Source organism: Suncus etruscus, chromosome 9 (genome assembly GCF_024139225.1).
Source record: "Suncus etruscus isolate mSunEtr1 chromosome 9, mSunEtr1.pri.cur, whole genome shotgun sequence".
NCBI lineage: Eukaryota > Metazoa > Chordata > Mammalia > Eulipotyphla > Soricidae > Suncus > Suncus etruscus.
Genome location: NC_064856.1, coordinates 28173329 through 28194830, shown reverse-complemented (window position 1 = coordinate 28194830; position 21502 = coordinate 28173329). Strand labels below are relative to the sequence as shown.

General features: G+C 47.3%; 1 protein-coding gene across 3 annotated transcripts in view; it reads left to right on the top strand.

Moving 5' to 3' along the window:
- The window catches only part of ZMYND8 (zinc finger MYND-type containing 8), a 123770-nt gene that overhangs the window by 93721 nt on the left and 8547 nt on the right, over positions 1 to 21502 (top strand). For all 3 annotated transcript variants that reach the window (XM_049780509.1, XM_049780508.1, XM_049780510.1), the window contains 6 exons: positions 1268 to 1408; positions 5753 to 5905; positions 8280 to 8792; positions 13284 to 13661; positions 15586 to 15776; positions 20131 to 20211. In XM_049780509.1, coding sequence (XP_049636466.1) covers positions 1268 to 1408; positions 5753 to 5905; positions 8280 to 8792; positions 13284 to 13661; positions 15586 to 15776; positions 20131 to 20211 — 1457 coding nt within the window. The remainder of the gene's footprint in view (positions 1 to 1267; positions 1409 to 5752; positions 5906 to 8279; positions 8793 to 13283; positions 13662 to 15585; positions 15777 to 20130; positions 20212 to 21502) is intronic.

The window sequence follows — 21502 nt, the reverse complement described above, 5'->3', positions numbered from 1 at the left end:
ACATGTCAATCGCTTTCTTGGAGGCTGGAAGGGCCTACATGAACTTGTTGTCGGTAAGAATGAGGGTCACTCTAACCCCAATGCTTGAGGTGCAGGAGAGCTGCCATGGATGGCATTGAGGGGGGGGGGGGACACACTCAGTGGTACTCAGGGGTTAGTTACTCCTGGCTCTAGACTCAGAAATCACTCTTGGTGGCTCAAGGGACCATATGGAGTGTTAGAGATTGAACCCGGTCAGCTTTTTGCAAGTGCCTTACCTACCATACTTTCTCTCTACCAACCCTCCCTCCCCCAGCTGTAAAGGAGATGGCTCAGGTCATCTCTGGCCTCCTGTGAAAGTTTGAAACATAGTATGGAGAGTATGGATCACTTACAACGTCTGCCTCTCTCCATCTGGTGCTGAGCGTGGCTTCATTCAGCATTGCTGAACCTTTGAAATGGGATGCTTTGAGCCCCCGGCAGGTGCAGGATTGTCTGAAGTGGCTTCCAGCACCCACAAATGGGTGGCATGCTATCTGTGGTGAGCCTGCCTTGCCTGCTGCATCTGCCCAGGGGCCAGTTTAATCACTTATTTATTTTGAGATTTACATCTGTGAAGGGGCCAAACCAATTTCAGCGCAGCTTAGCCGATTTGTCTTAGAGCTTTGTGTTGAATAGACTAATGGAGTCTCTTTCCTGGACAACTTTTATGGCTTAATTTTGGATTTAAGGCTGGGAGAGATAGTATAGCAGGAAGGGCACTTGCCTTGCACGCGACCAACCTGAGTTTGGTTGGTAACCCATGTGATCCTCGATCTCAACAGGAGTGATCCCTGAGTGCAGAACCAGGAGTAAGTCCTGAGCACTGCTGGGTGTGGGCTAAAAAACCTAAAGAAGGGGGAAAAAAAGTTGAGTTTAAAGCCCCTTTGCTTAGCAATGTAGTAAAATGAACGGACCTTCTTCCATCCTTTCTGAAATGTTCCACTAAACTGTGGGTCACAAGCGCAGATCCTGGGGTCTCTCCCTCTCCACTTTTTTTTTTTTTTTTTTGGGTCATACCTGCAGTGCTCAGGGGTTACTTACTTCTGGCTCTCTGCTCAGAAATTGCTCCTGGCAGGCACGGGAGACCATATGGAATGCTGGGATTCGAACCACCATGGCCTTGGGTCAGCTGCTTGCAAAGCAAACGCCCTACCCCTGTGCTATCTCTCTGGCCCATCACTCTCCACTTCTACATAGTTCTTTGCTTTTTGTCAATCTTGTCTTTTTAACACTTGTACTTTTTCAGCTTCTCCAGCCTCCACGAAGACGGGACAAGCTGGGAGCTTATCGGGCAGCCCGAAACCTTTCTCACCGCAAGCGTCAACACCAATCACCACAAAAATGGACAAGGTGCCCACGACGGGAAGCATCCTGAACCTCAATCTGGGTCAGTTGGCATATGGGGAGATGTCTTTTAGTGTGGCTCTGAATCTTTCTGCAGATTGGGATGTTTCTCATTTGCTTGGTCCTTGAATCTTGGAAGATTTGGTAGATTGAGGTGGCGAGGGAACAAGGAAAGTTTTTCCTGTTATCTGGATCTCCAGGTGGCTAGGTGGGTATGTGCATAAAGTTCATATGCTCCATCTTGGCGAGCTTTGTTGGGTTTATACCCAGCTCTGGTTGGGGTCTGCTTGAGACCAGGTGCTCTTGAGGGAATGGGATATTGTTTCTTCTGGTGGTGCCCAAGAGATCAGAGATCATACTGGGCTTGCAAAGTATGCACTTAATAGCCCTTAGAGCTTTCTCTCTGGTTACAAGTTTTGTTGAGTTAATAGTTATTTATTTTTGTGTACAGTATATTCTAATATATTGTAAATACTAATTTAAAAAATGCTTTATCCATTGACTTTTATTTTTGAGTTGGGTAGAGGAAACCATTGAGTTTTAGCAGAGGTTTTTATTTTTTATTTATTTACTATTTTTTTTGTGTGTGGTGATATACAATGCTGTTCAGAGGTTGCCACTAGTGGTGATGGGGATGGAACTATGGTAGTTAACATCCCCTGTATTATTTCTCTGGTCCTAAGTACCTTAGGGAAATTTTTTTAGCCATAATTGTCTTCAGGGGGCTGGAGAGATAATAACAGTGGCTTCCAACTGTTGCCAACCCAACTTCAATCCTCCAGCATCCCATATAGTCCCCTGAATACCTCTAGAAGTGATTTTTGAGTTAGAGCCAGGCGTAACCTTTGAGCACCATTGGGTGTGACTCACTCCCCTCACTCTCTAAATTTTTTTGGTTTCTTGAATGCTCAATAAACATCTATGTATTCATTTCATTATAAGACCTGATTTCTGAGGCAGAGGGGTGAGAGCAAGGGCCCTCTCCTCACAGGACCTGTGTTTTAGTGAAGAAACTAGGAGTCAAGGTACATAATCAAGACAGTTCATAGCAGTATCGGAGACAGGAGGTGGGCAAACTAGGCAGTTGTGCTTCACTGCTGGATGGGCTAAGGAGTATCTTCTGGAGGAGGAGAAATTTGAGCAGACATTTGACTGATAAGGAAAACCAGCATGCCAGTAACAGGGAGAACATTCTGAAAGAAACCAGAAACTTCTTTTTTTTTTTTTTTTGTTTTTGGTTTTTGGGCCACACCCGGTGACGCTCAGGGGTTACTCCTGGCTATGTGCTCAGAAGTCGCTCCTGGCTTGGGGGACCATATGGGATGCCGGGGGATCGAACCTCGGTCCGTCCAAGGCTAGCGTAGGTAAGGCAGGCACCTTACCTCTAGCGCCACCGCCCGCCCCGAAACCAGAAACTTCTAATCCCTAGGGTGAGGATGAATTTGTCTATTGTAATGATGGGGGTGTGTCTCAGTGGGAGAATGGGGCAATTTGAATTAAAGAAGGATCTATCTAGACACAGTGGTTTAGCACCTGGCTTTGTTGAGAACAGGTGGTCACAGCTGGAAGCAGGTCTGCTCTCCCACTAGGATATCTAGGATACAGTTCTGGGATTGTCACACTGGGGAGTTATGGTTAACTGTAGGAACCGGGTGCTGCTGATACTTGTGCAGTGCCAATAACTGATTGATTTGTTATAGCAGGAGAATTGAAGCCACGAATGTAGTTTGAAGTGACTACTAGACTGCTAGGAAGGAAGGTCAGACGGGGAGCATGTCATTCAGGGACTCTATTTGTACTTGGGTTACAGTGGTAGGTCTCAGAAGGTAGGAAGGGGGAGGTTTTGTTGCCACCTAGTGGCTGGAGGCCAAAGTACCCATAAACATCTTGGAAGGCACGGGATTAGATGCCCAAGATGCCCTCTGGCTCCAGTAGTAGTAGAGCTGAGGTGATTAGACAGTAGTTTAGATAAAAGTTCAAGACAGAGTGAGGGCCTGTGACACTGAGCATGTAGAGATGAGGAGGATAAGTGAGTATAGGAAGCTAAATGGAGCAGTAGACTTTCTCCTACTTTCCTCTGGCTGTCTCCATTTGAGGGTGTGTGGGAGCTCGTAGGCAGAGGGGCCACTACTTGCACAGTGGTACACCTCCCCTTCCAGCCTCTGCCAGCCCATATCCTACAGACCTATGTGGTCTGCAAAATTATTTGTTGAGACTGGATTGGACTCTGGAGAGGAACTTGGGGTGGCCAGCACACCTCTTTAGTCTAGGTCCCACCTGTAGGTCTGTGCCTTGTTACCTGCTAGTGTTAGACCAGTATGAGAGCAAAGTTTGGGGGGGGGGGTCACTAACCAGGGATAATGATGATATATCTTTTTGTATGAGGGGTGTACAGGGGAGGGTTTAGGCTAGGCCCAGATGTGCTCTGGTGCTATTGCCTTGGCTGTTCACTGCTGAGACCTGGAGCATCCCCGCTGGTTTTGTGTCCTCTGCCACCAGGGGAGGCCATCTTTCTTTCTGTGCAGACTTCCTGGAAGCACTGCATGGAGAGTTGGCTTTCCCACGGTGAGGTGAGGAAAGGCTGGCTAGTCCTTGAAGTCCCCCAGTGCCTGCTAAATGTCTTATCTTAAATGAGGCTGTCCTCCATCAAAACCCCTGTCCCTATTCTGTGGCTCCATGGAAGACTGTTTGTCAGCATTTCGGGCAGAAGGACAGGTCCTGTTTTTGTTAGGAATGGAAGTACCTGGTCAGAGAATTGGTCATAAGCACAGAGATGCTCAAGTTCAAGAGTAATGATGTCGTGTCTGTGTCCACTTTTCTTTGTCCCCACCCCATAGGGCCTATCTAGATAGATCTCAGTTCACTGGACAATATCTGGAGTGTCTGTTTTAATGTTCGTTTTTATTTTTATTGGAATGGAGGTGGTTGTTGGAATTTAGTGAATGGAGGTCACGAATGGTGCTCAGTATAGAACAATGCCCAGGACAGCCCTGGACCACGATTGACCCCAGTGTCACTAGGGCCAAAGCTGAGAAGCTAGGTATCTATGTCCACACTGCCTTTGTCCCCTGCAGTGTGGATGTGCACTGCAGATGTTTCCAGTAATTAGTTGGTGTCTTGTCTACCCATGGCCTGATTTCAGGGACTAGGTTGAAGTTCACTTCCAGATAAACTCGAATTCACTTAAGAACCCTGTGCCCTTGACTGGGAAGATTTAGTCTTGCTCCTGACAAGTCCCCATGAAGAGCCTTTGACCTGTCTGGAAACATCTGCAGATCAACTCCTAGATTAGGGGTGACTTACTGTGAGCATGTTGACCGATTGGGCTGAGTCACTCTGTGAAGGGCATTTTTGACATCTGCTCCCTGAGAACAGAAAGCTGGACCTCTTCTCTTTTTTTTTTTTTTTGTTACATCTAGTGGTTTGAGGTATTACTCCTGGTTGGCTTCTGTGCTCAGAAATTACTCCTGGCAGAATTGGGGGACTGTATAGGATGCTGAGAATTGAACCTGGGTCAGCCATGTGCAAGGCAAATGCCCTACTTTTATCAGTCTAGTGGGACGGCGCGTGCCCCCCCCCCCCATTCTTTACTGTAGCTACTTGGCTCTCATCATGACATTTCCATTTTTTATAAAGTCTAAGCGGTCTTGATGTCAGTGGGAAAGTTTAGCATGTTGGCATCAAGGGCACTTTCTAAAGAGAGTGTTTCCCTGTAGCACCACAGTGGTGGGAGAAGTAGTAATAAAAGAGAAAGAGATCCTCCCTTGGGGCCGGAGAGATAGCATGGAGGTAAGGCGTTTGCCTTTCATGCAGAAGGTCATTGGTTCAAATCCCGGCGTCCCATATGGTCCCCCGTGCCTGCCAGGAGCAATTTCTGAGCATGGAGCCAGGAGTAACCCCTGAGCACTGCTGGGTGTGACCCAAAAACCACAAAAAAAAAAAAAAAAAAAAAAAAAGAAAGAGACCCTCCCAAACACTAGCCTGCTAATGGGAGGTGTGTAGTTTGCCTGGTTGGTGACTGTTCTGCTGATATGTAGATGGAACATGTGGCTGGGACTCCTGATTTTGGATGGTCTGCCCTGCTCAATCTGTGTGTGTCTGTGTGGTGTGTCATTTCGTGATTTCAGGGATTGAACCCTGGACCTCACACATGCAAAAACACATAACTGCTTGACTGATGTGTCTCATCCCATCTCCCGCTCTGGGTATGTGTTCAGTGTTGTCTACTGTTGAGAGTGACCAAATGATTGTCCAGGAGACTGAGGATACCTGCTGATTCAGCTCTTCTCAGTGAGCAGATGAGACATTGGGGATGAGTGTCATAAATGCTCTGGCTCTAGTCTTTGATGTCTGGTTGAAGTGAAGACGTGCCCTGTGTGTCTTCCAGATCGAAGCAAAGCTGAGATGGACCTGAAGGAGCTGAGCGAGTCGGTGCAGCAGCAGGCAGCCCCCATCCCTCTCATCTCTCCCAAGAGGCAGATCCGGAGCAGATTCCAGCTGAATCTCGATAAGACCATAGAAAGCTGCAAAGCACAGTTAGGTATGTCCTGGTCTGCTTGAGCCATTGCCACCCACACCCACCCACCCACCCACACCCATCATTGAAGACAGAGTTGGGTTCCATCTGCCTTCAGTAGTCACTTTTAACTCTATATCTATTTCCACTCATGGACTGATAATGTCCATTGTCCAGGAGGCCCCTTTGGACTTTGGTGTTGTCGGTTCCAGGCAGCTTTATGAGACTGCTGGGCAGCAAGACATATGCCCCTCCCCTGGAGCTGACCTCTGCCCTCTTACGATTCTAGTGTCTAGCGTATCCCAGAAGTGTGCAGCATGACACTTCTCTCTCCAGACTGGGCTCCTCTCCACCTGGTGACCCCATTCTGCTTCTCTTTTTTTTGCCTTCCTCCTTCTTCCTATGCTGCCTGCCTATATCTTGTACCTGAGGCTGAACTCAGGTCTCACTTCCTCCAGGAAGTCTCCTCTGACTGCCCTCCCTTTCTGCCCTGCTCTTGGAAACTGCATTGCTCCTAAGCTTCCATGGCCCTTTTGTGCTATATGGAATGTGAGAATTCTTCCTAGGTAGAATGAAACTTCTATGAGGGTAGGGAGGAAACCACTGAAGAATCTACTCTTTTTAAGGTCCCTGACTCTGTGCTCAGGGTAGATGTTTTAGAATATTGCTTGGGTTTATGGATATGACCTCTAAATAAGTGAGGGTGGTTGGGCCTTAGAACATTTCCACTCCCATGGGACATACTGGGCCCGGGGTGCTCTGGGCCTACAGATGAAACAATCTTGGTAGTTGTTAAGGGCTTTCAGAAGAGTATGATCTTGTTGGGCTGCCCATTTAGCCAGAACATTGAGGGGCGAAAGCTTTGCAGGTCAATTTTCCCTTCCTGGTCAGGCCCTTGTACGCAACTAGTCTGTTGAGTATTACCCTCGTTGAGTGTTAATTTTAACAAGAACTTTAGTAGTATTTCCACTAGTAGGACATGGACTTCCTTTGTTCTGTGTGTGGTGCTAATAAGCACTGGGCTTTGATTTGTCCTGGAAGGGAACACCATGATCCATCTCCTTTTGCAGTAGAAACTGAGCCAGGACGATCACTTGTTTAGAGTTACATGGCTCATAAAGAGAGGAACAAGGTTAGACTTTCTACATAGCTCCCATGAGTAGCCTGGCTTATTTTTCTTGTGTTAGACCATCAGCAACCCATAAGGCTATGGGTTATATGGCTTATATATAAGCCTTACCTTAGCCTAAGCCCCAGATAGGGGTCCTGATTGGGGTTTTTGTAATTTGAAACTTTCAGGTCTGGATTGAGCCCTAATAGAGGAGAAAATTCTGCCTTATAGCATATCACACTAATGTCCTGGCTACTGGGTGCATGTCATGTGGCTGCTGACCCTTCATGCGTCTGGCGGAGGCTGTGACCCCTTTTGGTAGCACTGGTCTCTAGGGATGTGCTGGCTTGGTTTGCCTCCTCTGAAAGTAAATGGAGGATAACAGGATTATTTATCATTCTTTGGTGGCTAACCATGTTGATTTCCACGCAAAATTTTCTGACTTGTGAATTGGACCATAAATTCTCTCATTAAAAAAAGACAACAAGCTTCCTATGTTGTTTACTTGCTTCTTCCCCAAGAAGCAAGGGGCCGGAGAGTAGTACAGCAGATAGATATGGTGCTTACCTTCCAGGTGGCCAACCCAATTTCTCTCCTTAGCATCCCATATGGTCCCACAAGCCTGCCAGGAGTAATTCCTGAGCATGCCTGGGTGTACCTCCCTGCCCACCCCCCCAAAAAAAACCCACCACCAACAAAACAAAAAGAGAATGTATGTTTGCTGGTCAAAGGTGAACTAAATTCCGTGAGTTTGGAGCCTCATTTTAAAGGCTGTCTACTTTCTTCTCTCTTGGAGCCTAGACACAAAGGTTTAAAGGATTAGATGCTGAATTAGGTGCTGGATTAGATGCTGGTGAGTCATGAACCTGGAAATCTGGCTTGGTCTTTTTCTTGGTGTCCTTGGACAGATGATTCTCCTTTTAGTCTGTGAAAGGGGCCTGTGGGAACAGCACTTGGTAGTGTTGCCCCCGCATTTTTCTCAGTCTGCACATACTCCAATCCGTTATCAACGTGACTGTGATTGCCCTTCAGATCCATTGAAGGCAACTGTGGTTGTGGTCTATGTCCCTTCTGATTGACAGTAACTGAAACTATCTCCTACGCCAAGTTTCCTTTTGTCAGGCGAGGTCAGTTTCCCCATCCCTACCCCCAGGCCAATCTGATGCAATTTATTTATTTTTTCTTATTAATCCCACCATTTGGCATGGGGAAAAATGTTTGCGCTCTTGATTCCTGCTCTGTATTTGGTGACTGCGCCACATGCTGGGTTTTCTTTTTTGAATTTAGGCATCAATGAAATCTCAGAAGATGTTTATACGGCTGTAGAACACAGCGATTCCGAGGATTCGGAGAAGTCAGAGAGTAGTGATAGTGAGTATATCAGTGATGATGAGCAGAAGTCCAAGAATGAGCCAGAAGAGGCCGAAGACAAAGAGGGAAGTCAGATGGACAAAGAGCCATCAGCTGTCAAAAAAAAGCCCAAACTGGCAAGCCCTACCGTGGAAATGAAAGAGGAGCTGAAGAGTGCATCACCAGCCAGTGAGAAGGCGGACACGGACCTGGTCAAGGAAAAGTCCAGCCCTCAGCCCGAGAAAGATTTTTCAGAGAAAGCCAAACCCTCACCTCACCCTGCCAAGGATAAACTGAAGGGGAAAGATGAGACGGATTCCCCAACAGTCCATTTGGGCCTGGACTCGGATTCAGAGAGCGAACTTGTCATAGATTTAGGAGATGACCATTCTGGGAGGGAGGGTCGGAAACATAAGAAGGAACCCAAAGAGGCATCGCCCACTCAGGATGGTAAGTGACGGTGCCAACTCCCATTTTCTTGCTTCGGTCTAGACTCCCACCTACCCGTTGCCATTATTGGAAGTGACATGTTCCTTGAGTATTTACCAAGGGGAGTCCCAGTTGAGCATTAGCTGTCCAACAGGCCATTAGCTCATTGCAGAATTTGGTGTCTTCCAAAGCAGACATATTAATTAGCCTCAGTTCATGGCGGGACCAACTGACAACCAAGGCCATTCCTGTAGCTTCCTTAAGTTTTATAGCATCGATCACCATTGAATCGATGAGCAAAACCCTAAGATCTTGATGAGTTTGGATTCTGTTTTCTTCCTTCCTGCTGCCAGACAGATTCAGGTGTATCTTAATACTAGAATGGGAGACTCTTTGGGGATTTGGGATTTCTGGGAGCATTAGAAGTTTGGGGGGGGGGGAGGGTGGCATATGCCATGTCTCTGATATGCCATGTCCCTGAGTTGGTATGTTTCATCATGTATAGATTTAACTTGATATGAATTCTGGGTTCTGGCGCTTGGCAGTTTGAACTGGACAGATTTATCCAAGTGTGGGTGGATGTTAACTCCTCCCCATCACCACCACCGGTAGTTTCTGCCTAATGTGACAGTTTAAAAAAAAAAGTCTTGGGGGCCAGAGTAAGAACACATTGGGTATGGAGGGCATTTGCTTTATACATAGCTGATTCCTGACCTAGGTTCGATCCTGGGTATCCTGTATGGTCCCTGAGCCTGCCAGGTGTGAATGGGTATGGCTCTAAAACAAAATTTTTCTGGGAGTTCTTTTAATACTCCTTCCCAACCCCCAAATTGAGAACTGCTGCCTGCATGTCAACCCTTAAACTGACTGGACCAGCTCTGCGTGTTGGCAAAACTTTCCAGAAAGGAAGGTTTGAAGGGCGTCCTTCCCCAAGCAATTAGTACATTTTTCACTTGGTTTGGTAAAATGGTTGTGGAGCAGAGTTTGGTATGCCCACTAAAATATCATAAAGAATTAATTGAGGACCCAGGAGAAAGCTTACTCGAGGACATGCTAGAGGTTGTAGCCATAAAACTCAGTCTTCTATGTGAGTTACTTTGAGGGTAGGCAGGTTTTTCTGAGCAGTGCCTGACTTCTCTGGGGAAGTCCGTGACACTGTGCAGTCTCCAGTCAGGGTGTTTGTGCTGCTGATAGCAGGTAGCATTATGGCATGTAGCTTTTCAGCCTGTCTATCCCCACTAGATCTGTCCAGCTGAATTGCTCTGGACCGCCACTACTGATTGCACATTTGTAAACTTCCTTAGAAGCAGAAGAAATATCTCTGGCAACAGGAGTAGGAGGCAATGAAGTAGGGAGAAAGATACTTCCCTTCCCCAACAACGTAGATTTGTAGATAACCATTGAAAAATGTGGCAGGTTGAGTTTTGGGGGCACGACTAGCTAGATTTTTTTCTGATTATGTGTTTAGTGGGGTTTTGTTTTTGGGTCACATCTGGTGATGCTCAGAAGTTACTCCTGGCTCTGCACTCAGGAATAATTCCTGGTGGGGTTTGGGGGACAAGGACCATATGGGATGCTGGGGATTGAACCCAGGTTGACGGTGTGCAAGACAAGAACCCTGCCCACTGTTCTATCTCTTCCACCTACTCCTGATGATGGTTTTGGGGCTGAAGAATTGGTTCTGGGGCCGGAGAGATAGCACAGTGGCGTTTGCCTTGCAAGCAGCCGATCCAGGACCTAAGGTGGTTGGTTCAAATCCCCGTGTACAATATGGTCCCCCGTGCCTGCCAGGAGCTATTTCTGAGCAGATAGCCAGGAGTAACCCCTGAGCATCACCGGGTGTGGCCCAAAAACCAAAAAAAAAAAAAAAAAAAAAAAAGGTTTTTAGTTAGACTCTATGGCTGAGCACTTTTAGTGTTCTCTTGCCCACAGACGGTTAGTCAGTGAAGGGTATCTTTGGAGTGTGTGCTCTGACTTCCCGCTTACCTTAAGCCCGTCAGGCCACTACTGCTGCCCAGAATTCAACTCCTTAGACACAAAACACCTTTTCAAGCTTGTAATCTCAGATGAAGGGAGCTCTCTTAGATGAACTTCAGGCTTGATTACCCTGTGACATCAGTCATTATATATCAGGCAACCATGGAAACACTGTAATTCATTGCTTTCATTTGGTATCTTTTGGCCTGCTGACTCTTTAAGAAAGATGGCCTTCTGGGAGGTGAAAGGTGATTAATTATATTCTGTGTTTCTTTTTTTGTTTGTTTGTTTTGTTTTGCTTTGTTTTTGGGTCATACCCAGCAATGCTCAGGGGTTATTCCTGGCTCTACGCTCAGAAATCACCCCTGGCAGGCTCGGGGAACCATATGGGATGCCGGGATTTGAACCAGTAACCTTCCGCATGTAAGGCAAACGCCTTACCGCTGTGCTATCTCTCCGGCCCCTATATTCTGTGTTTCTAACACAGATGAAAGTCACTATAGCTTCTCTCCTCCCTCTGCCCAAAGTCATTGGAACCCACCCTTAGGAACCAGAGTCTCTCGGTGTCTTGAGTGATAATCCCTCATGTTTTGAGTCTGACCCCTTCTCTGCATGCACACTCCAGTTTACTATGTGGGAAAGAGGATGGCTGAGCTGTAGCCATCTATAGAGGCAGCTGTGGGCATTTCAAGGAGACAGTAGGAACTTTTATGGTGGGTTGCTTTTTCCCAGTGGAAGGGGGACCAGTACTAGTTAATCTCTTGATTTATAGGATATTGGGGGCCAGAATGGTAGTACAGCAGATAGGGCTGTTACCTTGCATGTAGCTGACCTAAATTCAATCTCTGGCATATGGTCCCCAGAACCCTTTCAGGAATAATTTCTGAGTGCAGAGCAAGAAGTAAGTCCTGAGTATCACTGATGTGGCTTAGCATCCCCCCAAAAAGATGTTGGAAGGGGGACAAATGGCAGAAAAGGGGAACATGTGAAGGTACATCTTCCTACCAGGGGGACTTGCCTTCTAAGATGCACCTGCTGGGTCTGGTTGAGTGGCATTCTGTTCTCACAGGGCAGGCAGGACCCATATCTGTTTAGATGATGCAGGGGCACGCCTAGGTCCCATTGTGGGGAACAGTCCCTGTTCTTGCCAGGAACTTGACTGAACTGCCCTGAGCATCTGCAGAAGGATCAGTGGAAGTGACAGCCACAGAATTCCCCCCGAGTTAGAAATGTCAGCGCGTCTTTTCGTCTCACTGTCCTTGGCATCTCCAGAGCACAGCTCCCAGAAATCTGCCTGTAGTATCCCTTTTGGGGTGTTAAACAGAGGCAGACATCATATTTATGGAATGGAATCTGATGTCAGGCTCCTTGTCTCTCTCTTGCTGCTGGCTTGGGCCCATATTTTAGACTGATGTCTGGGCTAACCTTCCAATGTTTGGGGCCTCTACAGGGATCCTTGCCCCTTCTCCCACCCCTCTTTGGTTTTATAAATGTCCCTACACAGTCGCCCCCTTCTGCACTGCTCAGAGCTTCTCTGTCTAACCTGCCTTGCAGCCATTTCTGCCACCCTCAACTGACTTAACCAAAATGTGCCTGTCCAACTGCCTCTTAGCTGATGTGATTTCCTGCTGGATTCTCACTTTGGGGGGTCTCCCCCAGCTTGGCTTCTTAGCCTAGACTCCTCCAGGAAGAGAGGCAGCATTCCACGCTCTAATCCCTCACATTCATCTAGTGGACTTAATAATTTTTCTTTGAAATGGCTCGTGTTTCTTTGTAAATGACAGTGTTAGAAAAGTTCTGGAGGGCCCGGAGAGATAGCACAGCGGCGTTTGCCTTGCAAGCAGCTGATCCAGGACCAAAGGTGGTTGGTTCGAATCCCGGTGTCCCATATGGTCCCCCGTGCCTGCCAGGAGCTCTTTCTGAGCAGCCAGCCAGAAGTAACCCCTGAGCACCGCCGGGTGTGACCCAAAAACCAAAAACCAAAAAAAAAAAAAAAAAAAAAAAAAAAAAAAAAAAAAAAAAAAAAAAGAAAAGAAAAGTTCTGGAGCCCAGATTGTTCACCGCACTGAGGCTTCATTATGAAGGGATTCAGAAGAGACTAAAGGGCTACTTTGCCCTCTGGTTTTGGGCCACGAGGAAGCTTTCTAATTCTTACATGATTTCCCTAGCCAAAGGTTTTATCTTAAGCTGTGGAGCGGTTTAGGCTGACCCTGTACCAGAGCTGAGTGGACCTCTCGCCTGGCCAGACATGACCCTTGTTTTCGCTGTCCACTAGTAGGTGAGCAGCTAGAAGACAAGGTCAGGGTTGGCTCAAGCTGCCTTCCCCTGAAAGGCTTCCTCAGGTCTCAGGGAGGAGCCCACACTTTGAAATAAAAGATATTCCCAGAGCAGCCCACTAGGGTCTCTTCACTGGGTTGACTCAGTTTTCACAGGCTTCTCTTTGGGCTTCCCTCAACGTGGCTGGCTGTTGTGGAGACTCTGCAGCTGAACCCGAGTCCAATTCGGTTTCTGTTTTGTTTCCTGCGTTGATTCTAGTGGTAGCCAAAGCACCACCATCCACGACGGCGGGCAGCCAGTCTCCCCCGGAAACGCCGGTCCTTACCCGCTCTGCCTCCCAAACTCCCACGGCTGGGGTCACCGTCACCACCAGCACCACGTCCACGGTCACGGCCCCAGCCACTGCCGCCACCACAGGAAGCCCGGTGAAAAAGCAGAGGCCGCTCTTACCGAAGGAGACTGCCCCGGCCGTGCAGCGGGTCGTGTGGAACTCATCAAGTAAGTTTCAAACGTCCTCCCAAAAGTGGCACATGCAGAAGATGCAGCGCCAGCAGCAGCAGCAGCAGCAACAGCATCAACAGCCGCAGCCTCTGTCTTCCCAGGGGACAAGATACCAGACCAGACAGGCTGTGAAAGGTATCAAGCTGCCCTTTCCGTGCTCCGTGGCGCCCGCGGCCTGCCGGCCATATTGGCAAGAGAAAACAAAACTAAAACCAAAACCATTGTTACTTTTTTTTTTGTTGTTGTTTTTCTTCCAGTTCCTATTTATTTTCTGGCCACGGTGTTCCTTCAAAGGCCTTTGACACCTTCCGTTTGATTTTTTTTTTCCCCCTTAAAAATCCTTTTTGCAATTTGAGGTTTTTGTTTCCATTTTTAAAAATTTAAACTTCATTTACAGAACAGAATACATGTAGATTATCCTTAGAAAGGGGGCAAGATGCTTACATGAAAGCCTGTTGTTCCAACCAACTATTTTATTTTCCTTTTGCATACATACGTTTTTAATGCATGTATGCATATATATTCATAAACGTATATATGATGCTATAAAAAAAGATGGTGACTGAATTCCTTTTTTTTTTTTTTTTTCTTTCTTCTTTTTCCCTTTTTAAAAACAAAAATGGTACCATGCTTGCTTTTTTTCTACCACCCGCATGTTTGGAAGGTCTCTCCTTGTCAGTACGTAGAGCTCTTTTTGATCCTTTTGGACTGCTGCATAGTATTCTCAAGTTTATTTAAAAGTGTCCTTCTGGTGGACATGTAGGCTGCTTCCAGCATTTCCTGGTGTAAGCGGTGCTGCAACGAAGACCTTCGAGTATGTTTCCTGTGTTTATGCACGGAGTTCTTAGCATGATTCTGGAAGGCTTGCAGGGTGGGAAATTGGCAGCAAAAGTTACCTTCATGATGAGGGATTTATTTACCACCTGCACCAGAGATCTATGCATTGGTAGGCCAAAGTTGTGGAATCAGAACCCCATGAAGGGTGTATGGGGGCTCCCCACACATCTGAGGTGATGAGTCCTCGGACCAAATCTTGGAATCCCGTCATAGCTCTTAAGCCCCAGGGAAACCTGGAAGGGTCCTTAATTGATCCACCACACGAAGCCAGTGCTCCCTTGTGCATGGAACTCTGCAGTAGGAGCAGCAGTAGGATGTGAAATGAAGAGAGCCGGGACTGGCCACCAGCAAAACCCTGGGAAGATTGGTCGGTGGGAAGGTGAGGCTTGGCTAGACAGGGTCAGAGCAGGGACCATTGAGCAAATCAGTTTGGGACTCCCAGCGCCTGGTTTTCTGTTTTCATCCCCTAGTTCCCCAAACATTAGTAGTCTCCTCCAAAGAAGTTTAAGTGCTGGCATTGATCATGGGATTTCAAAGCTGAACCAGGAAGCAGGATATCTTGAGCAGTAACTGCACATTGCATCAGGGCAGAAAGACTCACCATGAATTGAGATTATTTTCAGATCATACAGGCAAAAGACCTGATATTTTAATTTATTTTGGGGTGGGCCACACAAGGTGGTGCCTGAGGGATGTTTCAGGGGGCTCAGGGTCCAGTCCCAGCCCTCAGTGGCAAGGAACTTTGTGGTACCAGGGAGCAAAGCCAGTGTTCTGGCCCTTCTAACCATCTTCCTTGCTGAGAAGGGGTGTTCCAGTGAGAAAAATCAGGGTGAATGAGAGGAGGGTGAGAGAAGATTAAAAATGTGAAAGGGGGAGCGGTTCCCGGAAACCCCTCTGGGTTTATCTGGTTTTGCATATCTTACTTTTCCCAGAGGATAGAACTGAACCCTATTTCCAGCAGGATCTGGGAGGAGTGTGTGGCCATAGGGTTGATTGACCTGAGCTGTTAATATTGGTGGTGTTTGTGCCAGGCTCGTTGGTGGCCTCTCTGAGAAGGGGCTCAGGGGAACCTGTTTTTGACTCCCTTCAAGGGGGATGCTTTGTGCTTTGAACTAGAAAAGCTCTTGGGTGGAAGCCATGGCTTCTCCCCACCTCTGGGACTTCTAGCTGGGGCGGTCCTGCTCCCCCAGCAGGAGGGTGATGGCGCCTTTTGCTTCCCTAGCTGTCCAGCAGAAGGAGATCACGCAGAGTCCGTCCACTTCCACCATCACCCTGGTGACCAGCACTCAGCCATCATCACTGGTCACTAGTTCTGGGGCCACCAGCACCTTGGCCTCCTCGGTTAGTGCGGACCTACCCATCGCCACTGCCTCAGCTGACGTCGCTGCAGACATTGCCAAGTACACTAGCAAAGTGAGTCCTAGTGGGGGACCAAGGGGTGACCTTGCAGGCTTTTGGGGGCATTAGGAGGGTTGCCTGGTTTTCTTTTTCTTTTGTTTTGGGACCATACCTGGTGATGCTCTGGGGTTACTCTTGGTAGTATCAGGAGACCTTGTCCTCTTATTTGTTGGTGAGGTTTCTTTATGTTTCTGGCTTTTGTGCCTAATATTGCAGTCTGTGGGAGTGTAAGAATCTTTTCTACTTAGTTTTTTTCAAGTGAATACCTGGGTGGGGGCATACCAGCCTTGCTTAGGGCATACCAGCCTTGCTTACTTCTAAACAAATGTTTTTTTTTTTTTGGTTTTTGAGCCACACCCGGTGGTGCTCAGGGGTTACTCCTGGCTGTCTGCTCAGAAATAGCTCCTGGCAGGCACGGAGGCACGGGGTGGGTGGGGTGGGGGTGGGGGACACGGACGACCATATGGGACACCGGAATTCGAACCAACCACCTTTGGTCTTGGATCGGCTGCTTGCAAGGCAAACGCCTCCGCTGTGCTATCTCTCCGGACCCTTAGGGGTTACTTCTGGCTCTGCACTTAGTAGTCACTCCTTGTGCTTGGGGCACCATATGGGATGCCAAGGATTAGACCTGGGGGTCGATTATGTGTAAGGCCAATGCCCTACCCACTGTACTATCTCTCTCTCTCGCCCCCAAATTTCTTCCCATAGTGACTTGCAACAGCTGACATCCCACACCCTTCTCCCCACACCCACTCATCTCTTTGGGGGTTGATGTTTTAATTTCAGAAAAGACAATGAGCGTCTTTTCATGTGCTTGCCATTCATTCGGGGATCATCTGTGGAGAATGTTGATTTAGAGCTGCACTTTGGGGGGGGGAGTCTAGGTAGGTCAGACTGGGGCTGAGCCCCATGCTGCATGCAAGGCAAACACCATGCTTGCTATGCTGTCTCTCTTGCCCTATCGGCTCATGTATTAAAACCAGACTGTTTATTTGCAGATGATTTTTTTGAGTTCTTTATTAGTTAGTACTCTAAGTCTGGTTTTGAGCTGCTTCATGAGTTCACACCGAGTTTAGGACCCTGTAAGAGTTGCCAGGCAACCATGTTGCTGTTCTTTGCACATTTGTCTCACTTACTTCCCTACTGGCATAGACTTAATTTTTATTTTTTTTTTTAGGAACAAAGATTTCTACTGCATGTTTATATTACTACACATAATAATCACACTTTAGCATTTAACAAATAAGCAAAGTTAAATAAACCATGGTCTATAACATACTGCTGGACTTCATTTTTTTTTATTTTTGGTTTGTGGGCCACAGTGCTCAGGGGTTACTCCTGGCTCTGTGCTGAGAAATTGCTCTTGGCAGGCTTGGGGGTCTATTATGGGATGCTGGGGATTTAACCTAGGTCTATCCCTGGTGGGCCTTGTGCAAGACAAACACCCTACCACTGTGCTGGCCCTGGTCTTAATTTTTTAAATTTAATTTACTCTAAAACCCCTCGCGCCCCCCCCCCTTTTTTTTTTTTTGGTTATTGGGCTATACCTGGCAGCACTCAGGGGTTACTCCTGACTTTATGCTCAGAAATCACTCCTGGGAGGCTTGGGGGACTAGATGGGATTTCGATAGTGAAACTGAGTTGGCCACGTACAGTAAATATGTTCTACCTATTGTGCTATCACTCTGGCCCTTAATTTTGCTTTTAATTGACTTAGAGAAATGATTCTTGCTATTCTTTGTCATAATTTGAAGCTATGCTTTATTTTTTTTTGTTAGTATTCTGGAGACTGAGGCAGAAACCAAAAGTAGAGTTTCGCTAACATTACCTGTGGGACTCCAGGTGAATGAAATGGGGGAAGCTTTTCCACTATAGACTTTTTTAAGTTATTATTATTATTTTAATATTTTAAATTTTTTATTATTTATGCAGTTTTCTTAGCTTCTGTTTTGTTACTATCCTTTGCTTCCTTTACTATGATCAGAAATCAATGAATGCACCTTTATAAAATTGAAGTTCTCATTGACCTTTGACCTGTGGGGCCATGACTGTTTTAGTGTTGTTGTTGCTTTTAGATTTTTTTTTTAAATTTTGGTTTTTGGGCCACACCCAGCGGTGCTGAGGGTTACTCCTGGCTCTTGAGCTCAGAAATCACTCCTGGCAGGCTTGGGGAACCACATGGGATGCCAGGAATTGAACCCAGGTCCATTCTGGGTTGGCCATGTGCAAGGCAAATGCCCTACTGCTTTGCTCTTCCAGCCCATGGGCCATGACTATCTATGGTGAGGGACAATAGACACCTCAGTAGTTTTTTTGTTCTCACTTCCAAGGCCGTATTTGGAGTTTCTATACCCATATTGCTTTGATTCAGGAATGAAGGTTGGGCCCTGGTTTCTTAGCAGTGAAGAACATGAGCACTTGGGCCTCTCAGCCAAGCTGATGGCTTTTCCTGTCTCCTGGTACCCCAGACTTGAAGACCGAGATCTACATGTTTTGGATGGGATGTTCTTTATTAATGTGGAGTATTTTGTTATATTTGGAAATTAAGAATAAAAGTCGGTCCTTAAACTACGGGCTTCCTTTAGATGGATTGTACCATGGCATTTGGGTGCCTTAAATTTTGCCCACTTTCCAAAGCTTTCTTGAAGGTCCTTTGGTTTTATTTTTCCATGATGTAGTGGGGGCAGATTGCTGACTGAGAGGGCCCCCTGCAGAATCATTGGCTGGGAAGACACTTTATAGCACAACGTAGCTAGCTATAAGTAGCTGGAGTTGTCTCTGCCTATAAATCCTGGAATCCTCCCATTAGGAGTGAACTTACAGTTATTATTTTGGTGGGTTTTTGTTGTTGTTATTTGTTTGTTTTGTTTTGGGGCCACACCCAGTGATATTCAGGGGTCACTCCTGGCTATGCGCTCAGAAATCTCTCCTGGCTTGGGGGACCATATGGGAAGCCAGGATTGAACCCAGGTCCGTCCTGGGTCAGCTGCTTCGCTATTGCTCTAGCCCCTACAAATTTTATTTTGGAGTTTGTACTTTCTTCCATCATAACATGTACCTGCAGTTTTATTTTCTGGAAAGTCAGCTGAGCAGGGGTTCCTTTGTGAATGTCTCCATCAAGTACTTCATGTTTGCATGGTTTCCTCTTAGCTTCCTTGCTCTCAGGCACTACTATCCTCCTTCTTACCTTCCCAGAGAGAATGTGGAGCAGTGAGGGGATAGTGTGCATAGGAGTATCCTTGCCTACCCTCTCATAGCATTGGTGCTTGCTGCAAATAGGGTGACACCTGAGTTTGATGTTGAGTCTCCTCCTCCTCTTCCTCCTCCTCTTCTACTAGGGAAATATCTGCCCACCAGCACTGTTGGCACTTGGGCTTGAGCTGGTTTGGGAATGCTTGTTGATACCGCTTGGACAGGAAAAGATGATAAGGCCATGAGCACCTGAGCTTACAGCAAACTGGTCAGTTCCACACACCAGCCTTCATAGCTCACTACTGTGATGGCAGGATGTACTGATCCAGTACACACGGAATTTGGGGGACACTGAACTGAGCCAGGGGCCTTATAGCTGAATACCCAAAGCTAATTTGTGTGTGAGATACTTGGATGAGGACAGAGCAGTGGAATCAGAGCTCACTGGGGCATAACGGGACAGTGGGGGTGAGGGTGTGAAGGTATGGACAAGGTGGTTTGTTTTTGGGGTTCCGAAATTAGGGGATAAGTACAGAGTTCAGAAATGTGTCTGAATGTCTGGAACCTACACATCAGAATAGATTTAGGATTGTTCTTGCTTCTGGGCTACATGCAGTGGTGCTGGGTGGGGAATGTTAAGACCTGGCAAATGTTGGCGTGGGAAGGGGGACCCTGTGGTGCAGAGCATTAAATCTGGCACTCCTACATCTATCTATATTATGTGCTCTGAGCCTTTGAGTTACCCCCCACCCTGCCAATGGTTGGATTTATAAGCAGAGAGAATCAAACAACAAAACAAAACTTCTTTGCACTAAATATGCAGCCCAGGCCCAAGCCCCAGGGCCCGGTACAGTAGTCTTTCTGATGTAGTTTGGAGTTTCAGGGTTGCAAGCAGCTGATCATGGTGTAGATGGACATTTTGAGTTACCTCCTGGTTTGATTGTTCCTCTCAAGGTCCATTGGGTGGACCCTGTACGATTATATGTGGGGTATTCCATGCTTCACAGGCCTCTGACTGAGTTGCCTGTGGCACTCACCACACAGACATCTGGAAGAGCCCATAGTCCCATGGGGACCCTCACTGTCCATCTACAGGGACAGACAGAGTTCAGGTGTTTTCCTCCTGGGTCAAGCTCCGGAGCGTAGCCTGACAGCGTCTGCTTCCCTCTTTCAGATGATGGACGCCATCAAGGGCACGATGACGGAAATCTACAATGATCTTTCCAAAAACACTACCGGAAGCACCATCGCTGAGGTCAGAGCCTGCCCGAACCTTGGATTTGCTGAGCATTTTCTCTGCTGTCTTAAGGGGCTGCCCCAAAGTGGCCTCTATGAGCATCTCTGGAGTGAGAGGATGTCCTCGTGTTGTCCATGGAATGAGGGTGGGGGCGCATTTGTTTTTTCAGTGCCAAGGTGAACCCATAGTTATGTCCAGTGCTTGCATTTGCTTGTGGGTGGGCCTATATGGCTGCTCCTTGTAGAAATGGGCCCTATGAATTTTCCCCTGTGGAGACCTGTGGAGCCCAGTGATCCTTAGAATCATGGGTCTGTACTAAGTCTGTACATTTTGTGATTGCCCAGGGACTAGTGTGGTGACAACCATGTCAGGAATAGCTTCTCTGGATGTTTGTGTGGCCAGAGGCTAGGAGGTGGCTAGTGGGTCCAGTGACTCTGGGGTTCTAGGGGCCACTATCAATGGTGGTGAACAGCCAAGACTTAGAGCACTGCTTTGACCGCTGATGACCTGCTGGACCCTCCGTGAAGAAGAGGGAGGGAATGCTCCAGAAGGTGGTCTTCTAATCCCTAGCAAGCCTCGAAATAGAAAGCTCTGAGAGTCCATGAATCCCATTTACTGAAGACCACCCTTAGCCCACCAAACCTGCTGCCATGTTTTATTGTTTTTGTTCATTTAAAACATTGTCGTTTGGGGCCGGAGAGATAGCACAGTGATAGGGCATTTGCCTTGCATGGAGCCGACCCAGGATAGACGATGTTTCAAATCCTGGCATCCCATATAGACCTCCATGCCTACCAGGGGCAATTTCTTAGCACAGAGCCAGGAGTAATCCCTGAGTGCTGCCGGTTGTGACACCCACCCTCCAAAAAACAAACCAAAAAATAAACGATTCTTTTGGTTAGATCTTTGATGAGTAGTTTAAGACCTTAGTAGATTCCTGTGTATGTCAGAATGTCAAGTATAATCCCATTCTCCTAGAGTCAGATCTATCTATCAGTCACTTGGGGACCAGGCTGGCCACTGTCCTTCATACTTGACCCCTGATGCTTCAGTGCTGCAGTTGGGAGCTCTTGGGGGGGTGTCTTCAGGGCCTTTACAGTGAAGCTGAGGTTGGGAGGTGCCCCAGCTCCAGTCACACACCCTTCCTCTTTCTCCTCCTTGCCATCTACCCAGCTCCCACCCCACCCTCATCCTCCGCCCCCAAATTTCTGATTTGAGTGAGGTTCTGAGACACTCCTACTTTCCCTGTCTTTCTAGATTCTTTAGGCTGCTCAGGAAAATTTAGGCCCTTACCGAGGCTGCTGATGTT